This window comes from Podarcis raffonei, chromosome 10 (assembly GCF_027172205.1).
Source record: "Podarcis raffonei isolate rPodRaf1 chromosome 10, rPodRaf1.pri, whole genome shotgun sequence".
Taxonomy (NCBI): domain Eukaryota; kingdom Metazoa; phylum Chordata; class Lepidosauria; order Squamata; family Lacertidae; genus Podarcis; species Podarcis raffonei.
In genome coordinates this window covers 68,196,476-68,217,173 of record NC_070611.1, presented here as the reverse complement: position 1 = coordinate 68,217,173, position 20,698 = coordinate 68,196,476, and the positions used below count along the sequence as shown (strand labels likewise).

General features: G+C 48.8%; 1 protein-coding gene and 1 long non-coding RNA gene across 8 annotated transcripts in view; one reads left to right on the top strand and one right to left on the bottom strand.

The window, feature by feature from the left end:
• The window catches only part of LOC128422761 (uncharacterized), a 217,364-nt gene that overhangs the window by 56,934 nt on the left and 139,732 nt on the right, over positions 1 to 20,698 (bottom strand). The window lies entirely within an intron of this gene.
• The window catches only part of PFKFB3 (6-phosphofructo-2-kinase/fructose-2,6-biphosphatase 3), a 68,775-nt gene that overhangs the window by 35,451 nt on the left and 12,626 nt on the right, over positions 1 to 20,698 (top strand). For 3 of the 4 annotated variants that reach the window (XM_053407183.1, XM_053407184.1, XM_053407185.1), the window contains exons 3-12: positions 1,370 to 1,656; positions 7,965 to 8,090; positions 9,604 to 9,700; positions 10,535 to 10,601; positions 12,258 to 12,332; positions 13,736 to 13,792; positions 15,300 to 15,424; positions 16,385 to 16,592; positions 17,838 to 17,984; positions 19,639 to 19,743. In XM_053407183.1, coding sequence (XP_053263158.1) covers positions 1,370 to 1,656; positions 7,965 to 8,090; positions 9,604 to 9,700; positions 10,535 to 10,601; positions 12,258 to 12,332; positions 13,736 to 13,792; positions 15,300 to 15,424; positions 16,385 to 16,592; positions 17,838 to 17,984; positions 19,639 to 19,743 — 1,294 coding nt within the window. The remainder of the gene's footprint in view (positions 1 to 1,369; positions 1,657 to 7,964; positions 8,091 to 9,603; positions 9,701 to 10,534; positions 10,602 to 12,257; positions 12,333 to 13,735; positions 13,793 to 15,299; positions 15,425 to 16,384; positions 16,593 to 17,837; positions 17,985 to 19,638; positions 19,744 to 20,698) is intronic. The other variant, XM_053407186.1, reaches the window with a different exon arrangement.

Below are 20,698 nucleotides of genomic sequence, written 5' to 3'. Positions count from 1 at the left end.
TCCAGTTTTTGTGCTACAGCAACAAACACCACCCCATACCCATTGGCTAAGCTGGTTGAGAAGGATCTGATCTGAGAATTGTTGGCGTCCAGTCTGTCTCAAGAGACAAGGGAGTGTGCCTCTGGGCGTGAAGTCAAACTGCTGCACCAAAGTGATTTCTTCAAGGTGCGATCCTGAGCAGTGTTTCAGGAGGTCCTGGGCTGCCCTGACCACAAGACCCCTCTCTCAGCCTTGCTGATGCGGTCCAAAGGAAAGCAGAGCAAGACGTTTGGGAATCTGGGAATATGGCTGGGGATATGGGAGCTGTGCCTGGGACGCAGGTGGCGCTGTGGGTTAAACCACAGAGCCTAGGACTTGCCGATCAGAAGGTCGGCGGTTCGAATCCCCGCAACGGGGTGAGCTCCCGCTGCTCGGTCCCTGCTCCTGCCCACCTAGCAGTTCGAAAGCACATCAAAGTGCAAGTAGATAAATAGGTACCACTCCAGCGGGAAGGTAAACGGCGTTTCCGTGCGCTGCTCTGGTTTGCCAGAAGCGGCTTGGTCATGCTGGCCACATGACCCGGAAGCTGTACGCCGGCTCCCTCAGCCAATAAAGCGAGATGAGTGCCGCAAACCCAGAGTCGGTCACGGCTGGACCTAATGGTCAGGGGTCCCTTTACCTTTACGGGAGCTGTAGTCCACCAACATCTGAGAATATGTATCAAATCAGTGTTTCCCCAGCTTGGTTCTCCAGCTGTTCTTGGACTGCAATTCCCATCATCCTTTGCTAGCAGGACCAGTGGTCAGGGATGATGGGAATTGCAGCTGTAATTGTAGCTGGAGACCCAAGTTAGGGAAACCCTTTACTAATCTTCCTTTTCAAATGGACCTTTTGTTGCCTCTTCCCCCGCCTGGAAAAGGTTTTTCGTGTCGCTTTGTCTCTGCAGAGCGCGCCCCGCCGGCTTCAGTTCAGCCGGCCGACGGATGGGGGCAGCCGGGGGCTGCTTTGCGCCGCGTCTCGCCTCCTTTCCTCCTTCAGGACGCGAGAGGGAGCGAAAGAGCTTCTCCCGCCCCCTTGGCCCCGGCAGGAGGAGGCGGGCCGTGACGCCAGGCTCGTTTTTTTCCCGGCAGGCCGGCCTATAGAAATAGCCGTGCGGGCAGCCGCGAGTCACTCGTAGCGCTGAATGAATCCGATGCGGAGCGCATCTATTAATCTGATCCCAAAGAGAAGGGCACTTAAGGACTTAACAGCCTCGCTTTCGTGCTTTGCAAGGGCTTACTCCGATTCTTGACCGGGGATCGAAGAGAGAGCTGTCCTTTCAATCCTGCAGGGGGAAGGGGGAGTTTCTTTTTGGAAAGTCGGTTTAGATACATATTAAATTGCGTTACAGCCTAGACGCCTTAAGAGACGACAGGAGTCCCCCGATTCCTGGAAAAGGAAGCGAGACAGACCCAAAAGATAATAATAAAAAGGAAAGAGAAAGGGCTTCTTCCCTTTGTTTTCTTCCCTCCACCTCCACCCACGTCTCGCCTTTCCTCCGGCCGCCGCATCCTCAACCCAAGGTGGAACCGGGGCGCGTCGAGACCTTCGCTTTAAAAATGCCGATGGAGCTAACGCAAAGCCGCATCCAGAAAATTTGGCTCCCGCCCGACAATCACCCGGCGCTGCCCCATAGATGTGAGTACAATAGGGGCTGGGGGTGGGAATCGACCGGCGGGGGTCGGGCATTTAATCGGCAGGGATTCGGAGTATCCTCGCATCCGCTAAACCAGGCGTGAGATGCTGAAGGTTGGAGGCGCCTCGGCGTCGGTTTTGGAGAGGGGGCGTCCTTGAGTATTCGTGGAGGAGAGTGAACGTGATTTGGGGGGCGTGGGACTTTTTAGGGGAGTACGCAAAGGACGCGATTGACCCGTAAAATCTGTAGAGGAGAAAGATGGGTCTGGTAAAAATCATGATCTGATTTAAACTAGAATGCATTTTTTAGAAATCGGGTAGCATCCAGTGCGTAAAACGCACTGTGCGCATATTGTGCGCCGGGGAATTGGCGTTTTCATGGTTTTTTTTCCGTTTAGACTGAAAAGTGTTTTTTTCCCCCGCCTCTCTTTTTGGTGGGACGGGAGTCTCGAGCTGTGCAGCCCCGCGTGGACCCCTCCGCGCCCCCGTTTTCGGCGCCGTGGGCGGGGAGCCGGCACCGTACGGGCTGCCGGCCGCGGGCAACTTTGCGCGCCTCTCCTTCGCCGGTACCCGGAAACGAGCCGCGCCTGCACGACGGGCGGAAAGGGCTCGGCTGCCGCGTGCGGAGAAGCGGTGGCTAGGGAGCCGGGCCTCGCTTCCCCCCCGTCTTCTTCTCCAGGCAGGGTTGAAACCGAGCCTTGGAGAAGCTGCCGGCTGGAAGGAGAGAGCCGGCTGCGCTTCTGCCTCGCTGATGGCGAAGGTCCGGCGAGGCAGGGAGGAAGCTATTCCCGGCTAGCCGGGCCGGCAGGGCCATGTGGATGACCTGAAATGCTCTCCTTTGCGCCGGTGCGCCACGCCTCCGCTTCCTCTGCCCTCCTCCCGCCGCGGCGGCGATGCGATGCGCTGCACGACTCGCATGGCGGCGGCAGGGGCGCGCTCCCCTCCAGGGGCTCTCCGCGCGCGATGTGCGGAGCAGGCGCCTGCCTCGCTGCTGAGTCACACCGCGGCTCCTCAATGCAGCTGCGGGTGGTGCCTTGGGGACTCCTAGCAGCTCTCCAAGGAAAGCGTCGGTCCCCCGTGGCTCGAGGTCTCCCGCTTCCTGGAGAGCGCACCGGAGGCTTCCTTTGGCGTGCAAAGCGGTGGCGACCCGAGCTGATGCTCGGCTTTCCTCGGGGAAAGGCGTGTCCCAGCCGCCTGCGCATCGCTCAGCGTGGGAACCATCCCCCGGCGGGGGCATCGTTCCCCTGGGAAAATAGCTGCCCATCCGGATGAGTGGGTTGCTGGGGCCGGCGGGACGAGGACCCCGGCTCCACGTGGGTGGGAGAAAAAGGTCGGGCTGCAAGAGAGGAAGAGGAGGAGGGATGGGTGCCGTGCCGCATTGCACCTCCGAGGAAGCTCCCCCTATTACCTCCTCCCCTTTCCTATTCTCCCAGTTTTGCTTGCAGAAGGACCCCGTGCTTCTAGTGGAAGGGGCAGGTTCACCCCACACATTTTAAGCACATGACTCCCACTGCCGCCACAAAGAATCTTAGGAACTGTAGTTTGATAAGGTGCTGGGAATTGTAGCTCTCTCGGTGCGAAGCTACGTTTCCCAGGATTCTGTGGGGGGCCTTCAGGTGGTTTGTATGGATCTGGCCTGATTGGCAACGATCCCAGAAAGCTGAGCTTTGTGGACCAGTTTTCTGACTTAAAGGAAAGGTCCTTGGCTCAGCGGCGCATCTGATTTGCATCTGAAGCCAGGCAGGTTCAGTCCGTGGCATCTCCAGATAAGGGCTGGAAGTGTCCCCTGCCTGCAACCTTGGGAGACTTGGCTGAGCAAACCTAGGTGATCCTGTGCTGCGTGGACCAAAGGCCTTGCTCCATATAAGGCAGCCTCTCCTGTTCTTGTGGAACAGGCAACTTCTTAACAGCAGGCTTTCAGTGGGGCTGCCCAATCTGGGTGGCACAATCTGCTGTGCCTTTGCAGAAAGGGGAACCTTTGTCCTTCCTGATGATGTGGACTTCAGAATCTCATCAGCCCACAACCAGGTCAGGGATGATGGGAGTTGTAGTCCAGCAACTCCCTTAAGAGCAGCTAGGCACAAAGACAAGCCTCTTGCAAAGGGATTTCCTTTTGCAATCTTCACTTGATTCCCCCCTCTTTCCCTGGCAGCTGAATTAATTCATGCACATAGTTAATCCAGGCATTTTCTCTCAATCCACATCTTCCCCTCTGGATTTTAATTACGTTTTGTCTTTTAAAAGCCCCCAAGGAACCGGGGATGTTCCTAAGCACTGCTGTCCTAGAAGCAATGTTGGAGAGCCTCTCTTGAGTTGTGGGTGGGGGCTTTGAAGCCCTGAATCAGTCATTCATCTCCCATCCCTGTTTGCCTAGTGGCCGGCTTTGCTGCCTCCTGGGCCATTTGCCTACCTTGAAGGGAGAAGGTTAGCCTTATGGGGGGAGAGAACAGGTGGTGCTTCCTTACCCACAGTCTTTGGGGCCCTTTCAAAAAGCATACCCTGTCTTTAAAATGAGTGTCACCCCCCCCCATTGCTATTCTCTGGGAGCCTTTCTGTTCATGTTTGTAATTGTGCAGGTAGAGATTCATTTGGTTATGCCTATTTCTCCTTGTAGCATAAAGGAAAAACCCTAGTTTCCCTTAGCAAGCTCTGGGTTGATTTTACTCTTCTGGGTACCTCTTTGCAAAAAAAGATGAGGAAGGCTTGAAATAATGGGATGCATTCAGCTTGGGCTCTTATCTGATGCAAATAGAGTGAAACCCAGGAGGGAGGAGCAAGGAGTCATTTGCTGCTTCTTTCAAAGCATCCTGCAGTTCAGTCGCTCTGCATGCCTTGTGGGTGTGTCTGTGTGGTCTTTGAGAGATCTAATTTCAGGGCTGGCTGCTGCTGTTGCAGAGTGATGCCTTGCTGGGTTTCCTAGGGGCGATCCATTCATTTTCTGTCAAATTGCACGTCTCCCACGTAGGCTGGCTCAATGGGCAGAGATGACGTGCGGCCGGCAAGGGAGGAGAATGGCGTTGGAGAGAGCTCTCTTTTTCGCAGTTTGCATTAGTGTGGCATGTGAGGACAGAAAGAGCCTCTTAAACATGTTAAGCTCAACCATTGCATTGTAATTTCAAAGTGCCATTGCCCCTGCCCCTTCCACCAACCCCTTGGTACAGAATATATAGTGCTGTCTCTTTTGTGTAATTTTGCAGTGTGAAGTGTAGCTGGCAGTAGCCTGACTCCCCAATTCCATAGAATTGCTTCTGGGTGCTTGCCAGAGTTTCTTGAGAATTTCAGCTGCTCCAGGTATGAGTACAGGTGTAGATGTGAGATGAGCGCCACACCCCACAATCGCCTTTGACCGGACTTAAACCGGTCCAGGGGTCCTTTACCTGCAGGTCTTTTCAGACTGTTGAAATGAAATGAAATTTATTACGGTCCCAAACCAGATTCTTTCAGACCGTTAGTTTAGAAGGCAGTGAATGCAGAACTGCTGCTGGTTTGCTGCATGGAATCGCAATGTTGTATATATTTGTTCTGGAGCCTCATATATACTACCCCCCCTCCAGACTTCAAACACTTAATATATTTTTCCTTGGGATATGAGATTGTGTCTCCAGTTATTGGGTCTGTTGCCTGTCTGGAGTGACTTGCAGTGTTTGACATGTCCCTGTTAGATCATGCTTCTGAGGATAAATGATGCAATATTCTTCCTGGACCACATTGCGTCCTGTAACATTTATTTTTTCGAAAAAGCCTCTCGTTGCTTAAGTGCTCATGTAGCCCTGTCTGAAAGACGAAACAGCCACAAATGCCTGAGCCCCATCATTAACCTTTCCTTACACCTCTCTTTCTGAAATATGTGCATTAATGCTTTCTGATGCAAGACCCCACACATCCCCGCACCCCACTTTTTCGGCAACCCCTTCTCCGTTATGTGTGGGGGGAAAAATATATTGCTGGTGTGTAGCTTTTTGGAAAGCTTTTTTAAAAATTCTGGATAAGCTTGGAGGCTTGCTGCGCTTTGAGAAAACACTTAACTGCATTCAAAGCCTGGAGCAAAATAAGAAAAAAGTGTTCGACGAAGCACGCACTCGAGCGTGGCTTTCCAGTAATATTTTAATGACAGATGCGCTTGGCTCCAAATCCCTACATCTGAGCCTTGGAATGAGGATGGAATTTAAAAGTGGTCATATGCCTCTGCTTCACCACTCCTGGCTGGTAAGTGGTACCTACAATAATGAAGAGAACCAGGCTTTGCTGAAATCCGCGCCCCCCCCCCAATACAGTGGTACCTCGGGTTACATACACTTCAAGTTACAGACTCCGCTAACCCAGAAATAGTACCTCGGGTTAAGAACTTTGCTTCAGGAAGAGAACAGAAATCGTGCTCCAGCGGTGTGGCAGCAACGGGAGGTCCCATTAGCTAAAGTGGTACTTCAGGTTAAGAACAGTTTCAGGTTAAGAACGGGCCTCTGGAATGAATTACGTTCTTAACCCGCGATACCAGTGTACTCTTAAAGCATAGCAGGACTTCAAGTCCTTCTGGGTCACTGCTGTCCTGAAGCATCAAAAGTGCAGAGAGGGAAGGTTCTGTAAGTGTGGCTGTTAAAGAACTCAGCCTGGGTTTTTTATTCCTGGCCTTTTCCCCTTAGTGATGTAGGGCTGGTGCTCAGTTTCTCGATATTGCTGTGACCAAATCCTGACATATCCAGGTAGGACTTGTAAGAGACTGTCAGCTGAAGCCTCTGAGAGCTGCTGCCAGTCCCAGAGGTTCTCAACCTGTGGTTCCCCAGATGTTGTTGGACTACAACATCCCTGACCACTGGTCATGCTGGCTAGGAATGATGGGAATTGTAGTCCAACAACATCTGGGGACCCACAGGTTGAGAAACACTGGTAGACAATACTGAGGTAGATGGCCCAGAGGTCTGACTCTGTATAAGGCAGCAGCCTTGTGCTCCTACATTTCATGCTGCGAGGCTCTTCCATACATCACCTGCTTGCATCCTCCTTTGGGAGGATGACCCACCTGGTTCCTGTGCGAAACCTCTCGGCAGAGATTCTTGGAATGCCAGAAAGGAAGGCTGGAACTTTTTATTGGATTTGGCATGGCTTTCCACTCTGAAACTCCCCCGGGCACCATCACGGCGGACTGGGTGCCAATTGCTCATCATTCTGCCCTGAACTCTTCTCCTGCCTCCACAGACCAGCAGAGATGGCTTGGCAAGAATCCTTTTGCCATCATGCTCTCATTGCCAATGCACTTTTATAGACTATTACGCTTGTTTTGCTACAGGGATGTGGCAGGTAGGAGGACCAAACCCAGTGGAAATCTGGGGTTGCGAAGAAATGAGTTTCCGTTCTGTTGAGCGACAGCCAGCTTGCTATCTTGAGAGTTGTTGGCAACACCTGTGACTTGCACCTTGCATGTCAGGGGAACTTAGACAAAAGGAAGGAACACTTCTGTAGAATTTTAGGCTTTTTCTCTGAGTGGCTTCTAAGGTTCTGGGAGTAACGCGATTCTCAAGTCCTGTTCTGTTTTTGTGACCTGCAAGGGGCAGAAACTTGAAATTCTTAGGCTGCTGAATTCTGAGTTGTGCTCCGAATAACACAAACAAATCCGTGTGTATGTTTCAGAACAGCAGGAGATTTGGGCTGCATCATGCTTTCTTCCTGAGTGTCCTTGCCGCTTGGCTGTCTCTGTCTGGCTCATGTCCCAGTCTAAGGATGAGTCAGCAGGCTTTCAGCACCTCAGTCCTTGATGTCTAGCAGGTTTTGTCTCGAGGCTGCAGTAGAAAAGGCTGATATGCGACCAGGACATTCACATAATGCTTTTCACATATTCCAAGTTGCTTTGCACACATTCTCTTGGTAATCTGGGAATTAGGTCTGTTTTATCCCCATATTGCAGAAAGAGGGACTGAGGCTGAAAGGCGGTGATTTGCCTATGGTCAGCTGCTGAGTTTAATTCCATGGCAGAGGTGGAACGGGGGAGAGATCCTAGCTTACAGCTTCGTCTCTTGGCTACAAGGCACCACTATCTCCATTGGGCCAGGTGTGCAGGCCAGCCTGGATAGCTCATTTGGTTAGAGCATGGCGCTGATAATGCCAAGGTTGCAAGTTCAATCCCTGTGTGGGACAGCTGCATATTCCTAGAGCATTGCAGAGGGTTGGACAAGATGGTTTGGACCCTTCCAACTCTAGAATTCTATTATCCCAGTTGCCTGCCTTTATAAAAAAATGTGGTATTGATATGACAAGTTGTCTCCCTTTTCAACATCCATTTTCTTTCTCCCTTTTCTCCCTTCTTCACCTGCCCATAGCATGTGGCCCTCAGCTTACCAATTCCCCCACTGTGATTGTCATGGTCGGCCTCCCGGCTCGTGGGAAAACCTACATTTCCAAGAAGCTGACCCGCTACCTCAACTGGATCGGCGTCCCGACAAAAGGTGAGATTCTGGGCTGACTTGAGGCTTTATAGTTGAAGCCCCTGGGTGCCTGTGTTGGGAGCAACAGGTCCTGCTTCTAAGAAGTACCGTATTTACTCAACTGTAATGTGCTCCCTTTTTTGGTGCGCATTAGATTCGATGGTGCATTAGATACAGTATTTCATTGGCTGTTCTGGGGAGGTAGGATGCTGAACTAATTAACTTTTGTTTTGTTTTTTCCAAAAAATTTATTGGTTTTCACAATATTATAAACAAACAAAACAAACATAAATCATAGCCTTATTAAAAATTACAGCTATTAACTTTGTTAAGTGACTTCCTCGCTTCCCCTTGGTTGAATTTCATTGCATGTCCTTTTAATGGTTTTGCAAATCCCAATTTTTATGAAATTTAACTTAAACATTAACATCCTTAGATCTTCACCTTATAGAATTAAACATATTAATTCATCACTTAACATAAATAAAATCCTAAGCCCATTAAGTATCTGCAAGCTATTTCCAGTTACCGTATTTTTCACTCTATAACACGCACCCGACCATAACACGCACGTAGTTTTTAGAGGAGGAAAATCCGTAGGCATGCCACCTGTAGGCATTCCCTCCATAACACGCACAGACATTTCCCCTTACTTTCTAGGAGGAAAAAAGTGAGTGTTATGGTGCAAAAAATACGGTAGTTTAACATAACAAATTTAACTAAATAATCATTAAATTTATCCCATTCTTCCTCCTTCTGGTTGCGGACTCTTCTTGTTAGGTCGGGTAGCTAGCCTAGCTGAACTAAGTAACTTTTGGTTTCATCCGGCAGAGTTATTCTTTTTTGCTGTGACAGCTTCTGATAATTTCTCGTGCATGACGTTGAGTTGCATTTTGATGCATGTTGCATCTACCCCAAAGTCAGTTCTTGGAACTGGACCGCTGACCAAACTATTTGGGGAGTTTGGTGACCTGTCTCGGAGGCTCAAGTGTTGGGAAACCTCTGTTAGGTCCACCAATCTGCTAGTGATATTCATTGTGTGCTTCCAAGATTCATAAGGAGGGGGGCTATAGCTCAAATCATTTTTTGAGGTACCTGGGTCAGTGCAGGTCTTTCCCAAAGAGAAACCAGAGAGACAGAGGTAATCCATCAAATAACAGTCTCTCTTGGAAATCACTTGCGGCTCCACAAATATGTTAGTAGCATGGAGTCATAGAATTGTGGAGTTGGAAGGGACCCCAAGAGTCATCTAGTCTAACCGTCTGCAATGCAGGAATCTTTTTGCCCAGTGTTGGATTCGAACCCACGACCCAGCATGTATCTATGCTTTTCACTCGTCTGGAGGAAAATGAGCCACGTTTTCATCTGCTTTTACAAAAGGGGGGACTCGATTCAGGCAGGCAAGTAGCTGTTTACAAGCCCGACCTATGCAGCTTGTTTTTGGAAGAGAACTTCGTTGAATTTCATGGGTTTCCATGTCTTTCTCCCTTAACAAAAGTGCAGGCGCCTTGACTCCCCTCCTTTCTCCTTGCAGTGTTCAATGTCGGGGAGTATCGCCGCGAGGCCGTGAAGCATTACAGCTCCTACGACTTCTTTCGTCCTGATAATGAGGAGGCTATGAAAGTCCGCAAGTAAGTCAAGCTATTGTGCTCCAAGTTTCCTCAACTCTGGTTTGTTTGTTTTTTTACTTTCTGCTCTTTTCTTGAACTGAAAGTTTGACTTTTGGGAGCTGGTGTGTTTCAGTGCTGGTTGGGAAGCCTATCCAGGGTGTTCTCTTTTAAAGGTAAAGGGACCCCTGACCGTTAGGTCCAGTCGCATATGACTGGGGTTCTGGCGCTCATCTCGCTTTATTGGCTGAGGGAGCCGGCGTACAGCTTCCAGGTCATGTGGCCAGCATGACTAAGCTGCTTCTGGCGAACCAGAGCAACGCACGGAAATGCCGTTTACCTTCCCGCTGGAGCGGTACCTATTTATCTACTTGCACTTTGAAGTGCTTTCGAACTGCTAGGTTGGCAGGAGCTGGGACAGAGCAACAGGAGCTTACCCCGTCGCGGGGATTCGAACCGCCAACCTTCTGATCGGCAAGCCCTAGGCTCTGTGGTTTAACCCACAGCTCCATCAGTGTCCCCGGGTGCTCTGTATCCCCAAGCCAATATAAGAAGTAGCAAGGTGCCCTTTTGGTTGCGTGGACTTAGCTTTTGAGCCTCAAAAGAGCTCTTGTCCACATCAGGGCAGTGACTGGCCTTGCAGACCCATGGGGAAGACCGATGAAGAGCCAAGCGTGGGGACAAACCGGGGTTCCCTCCTTGGGGATGGGGTGAGGAGGCTTTGGGAGCTGATGGACGGAACGTCGTCTTTCAGTGTCTTTTTTGGGGTAGCATAATTGGGGCCAGTTGGCCCTTGGGGCTTCCTGTGAAAGCTGTGATTCGAAATGTCCTGAACTTGCCTTTTCCCTGTTGTTGCAGGCAATGTGCCTTAGCCGCCCTGCGAGATGTCAAACTGTACTTGTCCGAGGAAGGTGGCCAGATTGCGGTGAGTGTCGCATCCTGAGAGTGATGTGGTTGTCTCTGGAGCTTGTCTGCAGCTTCCTGTTGAGGCCATGTGTGCGCAGCTGGTCTCCAGGGAGGAAAGGCGCTCCTGTGTACACTTCAGCTCAGGAGTGTGCTGATTCTCTCTCTTTTAATTGACACCCCACCTACACCACTGTACAGTCATACCTCATGTTACGTTTGCTTCAGGTTGCGCGATTTCAGGTTGCGGCCCGCGGCGGCCTGGAAGTACAGTGGTACCTCGGGATGCGAACGGGATCCATTCCGGAGCCCCGTACGCATCCCGAATGGAACGCAAGACGTGACTGCGTGTCTGCGCGTGTGCGGGTCACATTTTGCCGCTTCCACGCATGCGCGTGACATCATTTTGAGCGTCTGCGCATGCGTGAGTGGCGAAATCCGGAAGTAATGCGCTCCGTTACTTCCGGGTTGCCGCAGAGCGCAACTCGAACGTGCTCAACCCGAAGCGCATTCAACTCGGGGTGTGACTGTACCGGAAAGGGTTACTTCTGGGTTTTGCCACTCGCGCATGCGCAGATGCTCAAAATGATGTCACGCGCATGCGCAGAAGTGGCAAGTCGTGACCCACACACGCACAGATGTGCAGACGCAGGTTGCGTTCTTTTCAGGTTGCGAGCGGGCCCTGGAATGGATCCCATTCGCAACCAGAGGTACCACTGTATCTTAAACTTACCAGGCAAGAGGGTATACACTTGTTGTCTTTAACAGGTAGGATCATAGAATTTTAGAGTTGGAGGGACTACGAGACTCAACTACTCCAACCCTTCCGCTAAGCAGGAATCTTGCCCAAGGTGGGGTTTGAACCCACAACCGTGAGATTAAGAGTCTTGTGCTCTACAGAAACTGACTCTGCACTCTGGCTTAAGACCAGAAGAGCCCTTATGGGCTCTAGCTCTGTGGGAGACCACTTGCTTTGTGTTAAGAAGGTTCTGGGTTCAGTCCTTCATTTAAAAAAAAAGCAAATGGAATTTTTAACCCACAGCAATTGTTTCCCCATGCTTTTAAGAACGGCTGATGTTCTTTTCTAACAGTTTTGATTTTAGTGTATGTCTGAATGGACTCATCCTATTTTAGTTTGCTCTGTTGGGGTATATCGTGTTTTAGCCTCTACCCGCAATAATTTTAATTTATGCTTCCATTGTTTCTTGCTGCTTTGTCAGCCACCATGGGAACATAACTTTCTGTTGAAATAACATTTAATTCATATGCCAAAATAGCTTCCAAGCAGAGGGCAATACAGTCAGTACAGAATTAAAACCTACAAGCACAACTTCACTGGGTCGTTAAAACATCCTTAATTAAAATATACAGTAAAAACGTACAATTAAAAAACGTAAGAATTGGAACAGTTTTCAAAAAGTTAAAACAATAAAATCCGAAGATGTGCTAGGGGGAAAGTTTCTGGAGCTGGTTGAATGCCAATACTAATGAGGCCTGTCACATTTCGGCCGAGAGGGTATTCTATAACGCAAGTGCCATAAATAAAAAAAGCACACCTTCACGTTGCCACAAGGCAGTAACCACCCAATTTATACCCCTCCTTTCAAGATAAGTGCATGTCAATAAAAAATAATTATAAGCCCCATGACATTATTTCTCTTCTTTTCTACCCACAAAGGTTTTTGATGCTACAAACACCACACGCGAGAGAAGATCTATGATCCTGCATTTTGCCAAAGAAAATGGTTTCAAAGTAAGTGTTTTCGTTTTTAGTGGCGAATTTTTGATTGCAGCCCTGCCTTTTAGACTTGCTCTTGGCTGTGCCTGTTGACGTGTCTGAATGCCGCCCTGCTCTCCTGGGAGATGGACCTGAGCAATCATTACATCGATGCTGTTGTTTTCTTTTAAAAGTGAATCGTAGAATTGGAAGGGGTCCCTGTGGTCATCTAGTCCAACCCCCCTTGCAGTGCAGGAATCTCAGCTAAAGCATCCATGACAGATGGCCATCCCACCTCTGCTTTAAACCCACAACAGAGTCTGTTCCACTGTCAAACGGCTCTTACTGTCCCCACAGTGATGGGGAACCTCCAGTCCTGATTTGGCTGGCCCGCCCCACATGTGATGGCAGCAGGGATGAAAGTGGGACGGTTGGTTGCAGGCCCTGCCAGTCAGTTGTCAAACTTGACAGCAGAGGATGGGGCAGGCGAGTTAAGGCTCCAATACCCCACCCATGTTGTTGTGGGCTCCCTTGAAACACATGGGATCACCAGCATCATGGCTGGGTACCAAAAATGGGACCGGGAGTGCTCACAGGCAAAGTGTTGGGTACCCAGCAGGGTGAATTTGATTTAAATCACTAATCATTAAGACTTGATTTAAATCTTTTTTTTTTTTTTACAGAAGGACTCATTCTTGCTGGTATAATCTTAATATTGACAATCAGATGAAGGTTTCATTTTTGGAATAAAATTTTTTTCAGAGTAGTTTTTACAGTTATATCAAAAATTATTGATTTGGTTATACTATTAAAATATATATTGACAGATCATTATGAAATTATTGTGAGGTTTGTAAGTTAACTATTTATATTGGGACAACTTTTCTGCTGTACTTTATTGGAAGGAGAAGAACAATCGTTTCCTTAATACTGTAACAATTTAAACAATTTATTTATCTAAAGCAATAACGTTGTAGCATATGTATCCATGTTTGTTAACTGATGTGGTTAAATTTCTTTTTTAAAAAAACACACACCTTAAGTTTTAGCACACATGAAAAACTTAAAACAAATCGTTATTTCCTGATGAATAGCCTTTGGACTAGAATGTAACTTAAATAAAAAACTAGCTTTAGAAAGTTTTTTTCTCCAAAAGCATTTTATTTTTAAAATCCGATTTAAATAAAAAAAATTTGATTTAAATAAAAGAAACCATTGATTTTTATCCACCCTGGTGCCCAGTCTCCCAGGACAGATTCCTGGCATCTGCCATTGCAAGAAGGATTTTCAGCTGGCAGGGCTAAGGGCAGCTTCTCTGCCCCGAGGTCTCAGACAGCTGGTGTCTGCGAGAGAAAGAGATCTAGATGGGCCAAGCTGCTTTGTGTGGTTTTATTCCCTGCCTTAAACACACGCACACATAGATGTCCTCTTCCTTTCAGGTGTTCTTCATCGAATCCGTCTGCAATGACCCGTCTGTCGTCGCTACAAACATTATGGTAAGTGTGAGAAAAGAGTTTCTCTTTCTATCCGGGGTGTGTGTGTGTGGGTGTTGCCCCACCTAAAGGAGCTGTTTCAAAAAGGCACCTGGAACAATTGCTTCTGTTGCCCCAGCTGAAATCTTTTCCTCGTCAGCAAACATTAGCCCCTGTTAAGCAAGCACTGCTGTTTCACCCTCTTAGTTACCGTATTTTTCGCTCCATAAGACACACTTGACCATAAGGCACACCTAGTTTTTAGAGGAGGAAAACAAGGAAAAAATATTCTGAACCAAAACAGTGGATGTATGATTTTTGTGGTTCATGCTGTGGCCACAGACATGTGATTTGACGGTGAATTTGGGGTAGCCCAGTGCAAAAATCCTGAGGATCCATGTGGATCCGTGCTTTGTAACCGCTGGCCTATGGGAAACCAGCAAGTAGGATTCGAACACAAGAGCCCTATCCCTTCCCATAGTTTCCAGTAACAGGTTGTTGTTGTTTTTTGCAAGCATTGCTGCCTCTGGCTGTGGAGCAGAGCATAGCCATTGTGGTCAGTAGGCCTTTCGCCCCCCAGTGAATTTGTCAAATCCTCTTTTAAAGCCCTCTGAGTTGGGGCAGCGATTTCCATAATTTAACTGTCCTGAATCCTGCAGCATTCAGCTTCTTTGTATGCCTGCAGCCAGGACCAATGGCACTCCCTGCCTGTGATTCCCAGCAAGCAATATGCCGAGATATACTGCCTCCGACAGAGGACAGAGAACATCGCTGCCATGACTAGTAGTGCCGATAGCTTTATCCACCATCAATTCATTTAATCTGTCGAGACCACATAACACTGGTCCTGAAAGGCCTACATTGGCTCCCAGTACATTTCCGAGCACAATTCAAAGTGTTGGTGCTGACCTTTAAAGCCCTAAATGGCCTCGGCCCAGTATACCTGAAGGAGCATCTCCATCACCATCGTTCTGCCTGGACACAGAGGTCCAGCTCCGAGGGCCTTCTGGGGGTTCCCTCACTGCGAGAAGCCAAGTTACAGGGAACCAGGCAGAGGGCCTTCTCGGTAGTGGCACCCGCCCTGTGGAAAGCCCTCCCACCAGATGTCAAAGAGAACAACAACTACCAAACTTTTAGAAGACATCTGAAGGCAGCCCTGTTTAGGGAAGCTTTTAATGTTTGGTGTATTACTGTATTTTAATATTTGTTTGGAAGCCGCCCAGAGTGGCTGGGGAAGCCAAGACAGATGAGCGGGGTATAAATAATAAATTATTATTATTATCCTCTTTTAAAGCCATCTGTTACAAGGATTCAGGTGCTGGCTTCTTCAGGTGCTGGCTTGCCTCGCTTTTGTCCTGTTGTTGTTGGCTTTGAGTGACGGGCACCAGTTCTGTCAGGCTGATGAGGGAACAGCCACGAGCAGCTCAGGCGAATCCTGCTTTGCAATTTCTCCTTAATATTTCCTCTGTAATATCATCTTGGGTTTCACAGCTGGCTCCCTGACCCTGTGCTCTCTTTCTTTTTGCTTCAGGAAGTCAAGTTGTCCAGCCCGGATTATAAGGACTGCAACTCTGCTGACGCGATGGAAGATTTCATGAAGAGAATCAGCTGTTACCAATCGAGCTACCAGCCTATGGACCCAGACGACTACGACAGGTGAGGAAACTGTGTTTCTCGCCTGTTCTTCCAGCGACCAAAGCTGGCTGCCAAATTGTGTGAAAGGCACTGTGTGAAAGCCAGTGTGGTTTAGTGGTTAAGAGCGGTGGACTCGTAATCTGGTGAACCGGGTTCGCTTCCCTGCTCCTCCACATGCAGCTGCTGGGTGACCTTGGGCCAGTCACACTTCTCTGAAGTCTCTCAGCCCCACTCACCTCACAGAGTGTTTGTTGTGGGGGAGGAAGGGAAAGGAGGTTGTTAGCCGCTTTGAGACTCCTTCGAGTAGTGATAAAGCGGGATATCAAACCCAAACTCTTCTTCTCTGGTGTTTGTTTTGTCTTAGAAGTAGTTTCTGTGAACTTACAATTCCTCCTGAAGTCACTAAGGTACACTGAATTGGGAAGCATTTCCTCACTTTTAACCTGTTGGAATGTGCTTACATGGAAAACTAGGGAATTTTGTTGCAAAATTCTGAATTTCGAAGCTTTTCCCATTGCCTTCCTGGAAGAATGTCTGGGTTGGTAGGACTGCCTTTAGAAGCAGGGATTCGGTAGTGAAGCTGTTTGCTTTCCCTTGAGACAGAAAGGAGGATGTGTGTGGTTTCTCCTGCTTTTAACAACGAGCCTTTGCAGAGCTAGGTGTGCCTGAATCTGTTGGAATTAACAACACACACCGTAACATAATAATGCAATATACCACACCTGGATACATAGGATCAAACAGGCTGTTAGGCATCAGCACTGCATTTCCTACCAGAATTTTGATAACACCTCAGCAGGTGTACTTTTGAAGCTCGCCTGCTCATGGGCTTAGGGCTTGGCGCAAGGCTGCGCTACAATTCCCCGATTCGGTGCTTCATGGTTTCTGTGCATTCCCATCTGTGGGTTCTGCAGCTTTTGAACTTTCCCCCGGGGTTGGCGGACCTTTTGAGTGATGGCTGTGCGCGTCTTCCCCTCCCAGAGACCTGTCGCTGATCAAAGTGATTGACGTTGGCCGGAGGTACCTTGTGAACAGGGTGCAAGACCACATCCAGAGTCGAATCGTCTACTACCTGATGAACATCCACGTCCAGCCTCGCACCATCTACCTGTGCCGGCACGGCGAGAGTGAATACAACCTCAAGGGGAAGATTGGGGGAGACTCTGGGCTCTCCTGGAGGGGAAAGAAGGTAGGTGTTGTGGGACATCCTCTGTCTGGGAGCGAAGAGGCTTGGCCACCTTTGAATGTGCTGCAACTGCAGTCCTGTGCCTACTTAGCTTGATGCAGGCGGGCCTAGCAGTGGGAATGGGGCATCAGCAACATCCGCCTGCCTCCTTTCCTGCTTGCAACTGGACTCCGTCCTTCTTACTCTCAAATAAAAACAATAGAAAGCCTAAACGGCCTCGGCCCAGTATACCTGAAGGAGCGTCTCCACCCCCATCGTTCAGCCCAGATGCTGAGGTCCAGTGCTGAGCGCCTTCTGGCGGTTCCCTCACTGCGAGAAGAGAGGTTACAGGGAACCAGGCAGAGGGCCTTCTTGGTGGTGGCACCCGCCCTGTGGAATGCCCTCCCATCAGATGTCAAGGAAATAAACAACTACTTGACTTTTCAAAGACATCTGAAGGCAGCCTAGTTTAGAGAAGTTTTTAATGATTAATGTTTTATCGTGTTTTTAATATTCTGCTGGGAGCCGCTCAGAGTGGCTGGGGAAACCCAGCCAGGTGGGCAAGGTATAAATAAGTTGTTGCTGCTGCTGCTGCTGCTGCTGTGTCATACCACACAAAATAAATTCAGCATGACAAATTCAGCAAAGCTACAGGGAACCAGGCAGAGGGCCTTATCGGTAGTGGCACCCACCCTCTGGAACGCCCTCCCATCAGATGTCAAAGAGGTAAACAACTATCTGACTTTTAGAAGACATCTGAAGGAAAGTTTTTAATGTGTGGCATTTTCATGTATTTTTAATCTTTGTTGGAAGTTGCCCAGAGTGGCTGGGGAGACCCAGCCAGATGGGCGGGATATAAATAATAAATTACTATTACTTACGTCTGGGATGACTCTTCCCCCTCACCTGTCAGGCAGGATCACGTGACAAAAAAGGGTCCTTGCTGGGGGGAGGAGTCTTCCCATGCTCTCCAGTTCATATGGTCGAGCAGGAAAAAAACCCACCCCCTTTAGCCGCCATGTTGTAGGTGTGGTAGTCCATTTAATGCTCCGATTGGCGCATCATCATCTCTCTCTCTCCCATGTGTACCAGTAGGAAGAAAACTCAGGAACGAAACTTATTAGGTTTCGTTGTGACTCTACTTCGTCCAGTAAAGTCCCCATATAGCCATGCATGACACTCTTATTGTGGTGGGTGCTGTCCTTTGGGAGCCTCTGGGAATGGAAATCTGTGCTAAGAATTTCCTTTCGTTTCCCCTCCTGTCTTCAGTTTTCCAGTGCGTTGAGCCATTTTGTCCAGGAGCAGAACCTGAAAGACCTCAAAGTTTGGACCAGCCAGCTCAAGAGGACCATCCAGACGGCAGAGGCTCTTGACCTGCCCTACGAGCAGTGGAAGGCCCTGAATGAAATTGACGCTGTAAGTGCCGTTGTATTTTCTGGGCTCAGGGCCAAGCTTTCAGTGGGAGAAGAGGGGGCTGTCCTCTTCTGTCCCCCACTCTCCAAATCTGCCCCAGGCTTTACAGAGATCCCAGCGCACCTAAGGAAATCCCAGCGCACCTGAGGAGATTCTGCCAAAAGCCCACCTAGTACAGCATCCTGTTTTCACAGTGCACAGCCAGATACCTTTGGGAAGCCCACTGGCAGGCCCCGAATCTCCCTGCTTGTGATTCCTCGGAGATTGCATTCTGCAGCTTAGTCATGCTACTAGCCCTGATGGCTGTGCAATAATCTCGTGCGCAATCCGGAGAGCATGAGTTATGCTGCAACCCCATTTATTAAAAAAAGGTGTGCTTCTGTCCCATGAATCCAGCATGAACAAGTTAGGTGCACCGTGACTGTCTGTCTGCTTGGGGAGTTTGCCACTTTTGTCTGGTGGCAAACCCCCCAAGGCTGGGATGCCTAGAGGTTGCAGGTGGGATTCCATTGCACAACAGGCCTCCCCCCCTTCCTCTGCGTGCCTCCCCCAATTAACTTAAGGGGGTGTCAGGAGAACCTGCAAACTGTATGCTAGGGAGGAGGGGGGCAGATAAATTCCACCCCCCAAACAATGCAAACAGAACGTTTGGAAGAATTTGGCGTTGAACCCCCTGCCCAAAATATCTGATTAACATTCTTGTGCCTTACTCAGAGTAGAAATTAATGGGCACGACGAACTTAGATCCAATGATTTCCATGAGCGGGACTAGCCTTGGCCACAATTCCTTTGTTTATATAATCAGGTGATCTGAGAGAACATGTTAATCATGGTCTAATCTCGCGCCATCAGAATCAATATTTCTTATTAATATTTATAAACATTTTAAACTCTATGACAAAATCAATGGGCTGACATGTATCTAACGAAGCTGTCCCGTTAGCACAAGGACTTCTTGTGCTAACAGGAGTTTATCTCCCTCTCCTGAGGGTGGAAGTACTTGCAGAAAGACTTCACTGGATACAACCCTATATGGCGCTGGGTATACACCTGCAAGGGACGTGGGTGGCGCTGTGGGTTAAACCATAGAGCCTAGGGCTTGCTGATCAGAAGGTCGGCGGTTCGAATCCCTGCGACGGGGTGAGCTCCTGTTGCTCGGTCCCTGCTCCTGCCAACCTAGCAGTTCGAAAGCGCGTCAAAGTGCAAGTAGATATATAGGTACCGATGTGGCAGGAAGGTAAACGGCGTTTCCGTGCGCTGCTCTGGTTTGCCAGAAGCAGCTTAGTCATGCTGGCCACATGACCCGGAAGCTGTACGCCGGCTCCCTCCGCCAATAAAGTGAGATGAGCGCCGCAACCCCAGAGTCGTCCATGGCTGGACTTAATGGTCCTTTATACACCTGCCGCTTAAAATGCATTGAGCCCCTGCCCTCTTGCCTGTTGCGTTTCAACTCACACTTGTACTTTGCTATACACACACCACATTCTTGGCTACAATTCCATTCCTGCAGGGAAGAGGACCTTGACTAGAAACTTGAGTAAGATCTTGCCGTTGCAAATTATCTCTTGCTTCCCCTCTACAACACACACATGCCTTCCAAAATCTTGCCCCGAGTAGCAGCCCTGATGTTTTTCCCCCCACCGTGTGGTTCTTACAGGGTGTGTGCGAAGAGCTAACCTACGATGAAATCAAGGAAAAGTACCCTGAAGAATATACTCTGCGGGACCAGGACAAATACTACTACCGCTACCCATCGGGAGAGGTAAGCCTGGGGCAGCGAGAAACCGTTTAAAAACAGTGAAAATTGTTCCGGTGGGTTTTTGTGTCAGTCAAGCAGGCCATTAGAACATTACGGATTTAATATTCCATGATAGTTAATGAAGAAACTAGCTGTAAGATGAAAAGGATGAAACAAAAATATTTCGAACATGCCAATAAATCCGGAAAACTGCTTGCGTGGCAGTTGTAAGAAAAATGAACACAGGAACTCCATAAACAAAATTAATATAAATGGGAAGTTTACAGATAAGATGAAGGAAATAAGAGCAGCATTTGTAAAATACTTTTCAGAACTGTATAAGAAAGGAAAAAACCTGTAAAATAGAGGAATATATTAAAAATGGTAATCTGCCAAAAATAAGAGAAGAACAAATGGTGATCTTAAATATTCGAATAACAACTCAAGAAGTGGTAGAGGCAATTAACTGGACAAAAAGTGGCAAGTCCCTGGGAGCAGATGGGTTAACGGCGAGAGTGAGTCCTCTTAACATGGCATCATCGCTCTTGGATGATGGAGAACAGGGTTGGGGAAGGTGGCAAACGCATCCCCACATGCCGTCTTCAAAGGGGAATTTCACCTAGGAAGGTGGACTGCCGATAAACAAGGAGCTGTCGGTCGTGCGAGAAAAGAACATCTCCAAGCGCTAAGCCAGCCATGAGCTCCGCGTTTCTCTTTGGCCGTTCTGCACCTTGGTGAATTTTCAATGCCCCTGGGATCTCCTTTGCAGAAATATCCTTTCCTCTGGAGATTGGCAACATAGAAAAACAAAACCTCTGCTACTGCGAGCAAAAGCAGAACAACACGGAGCTCTCTTTGGGGAATGAAAGGATCTAATGTCTCCACTCTTTGGGCAACGGGAGGCAATTATTTGAAGGGACATAGGAAGTGGCTCCCTCCTGAGTCAGACCAGTTGTCTTTTGAGCTTGGTATTTCATCC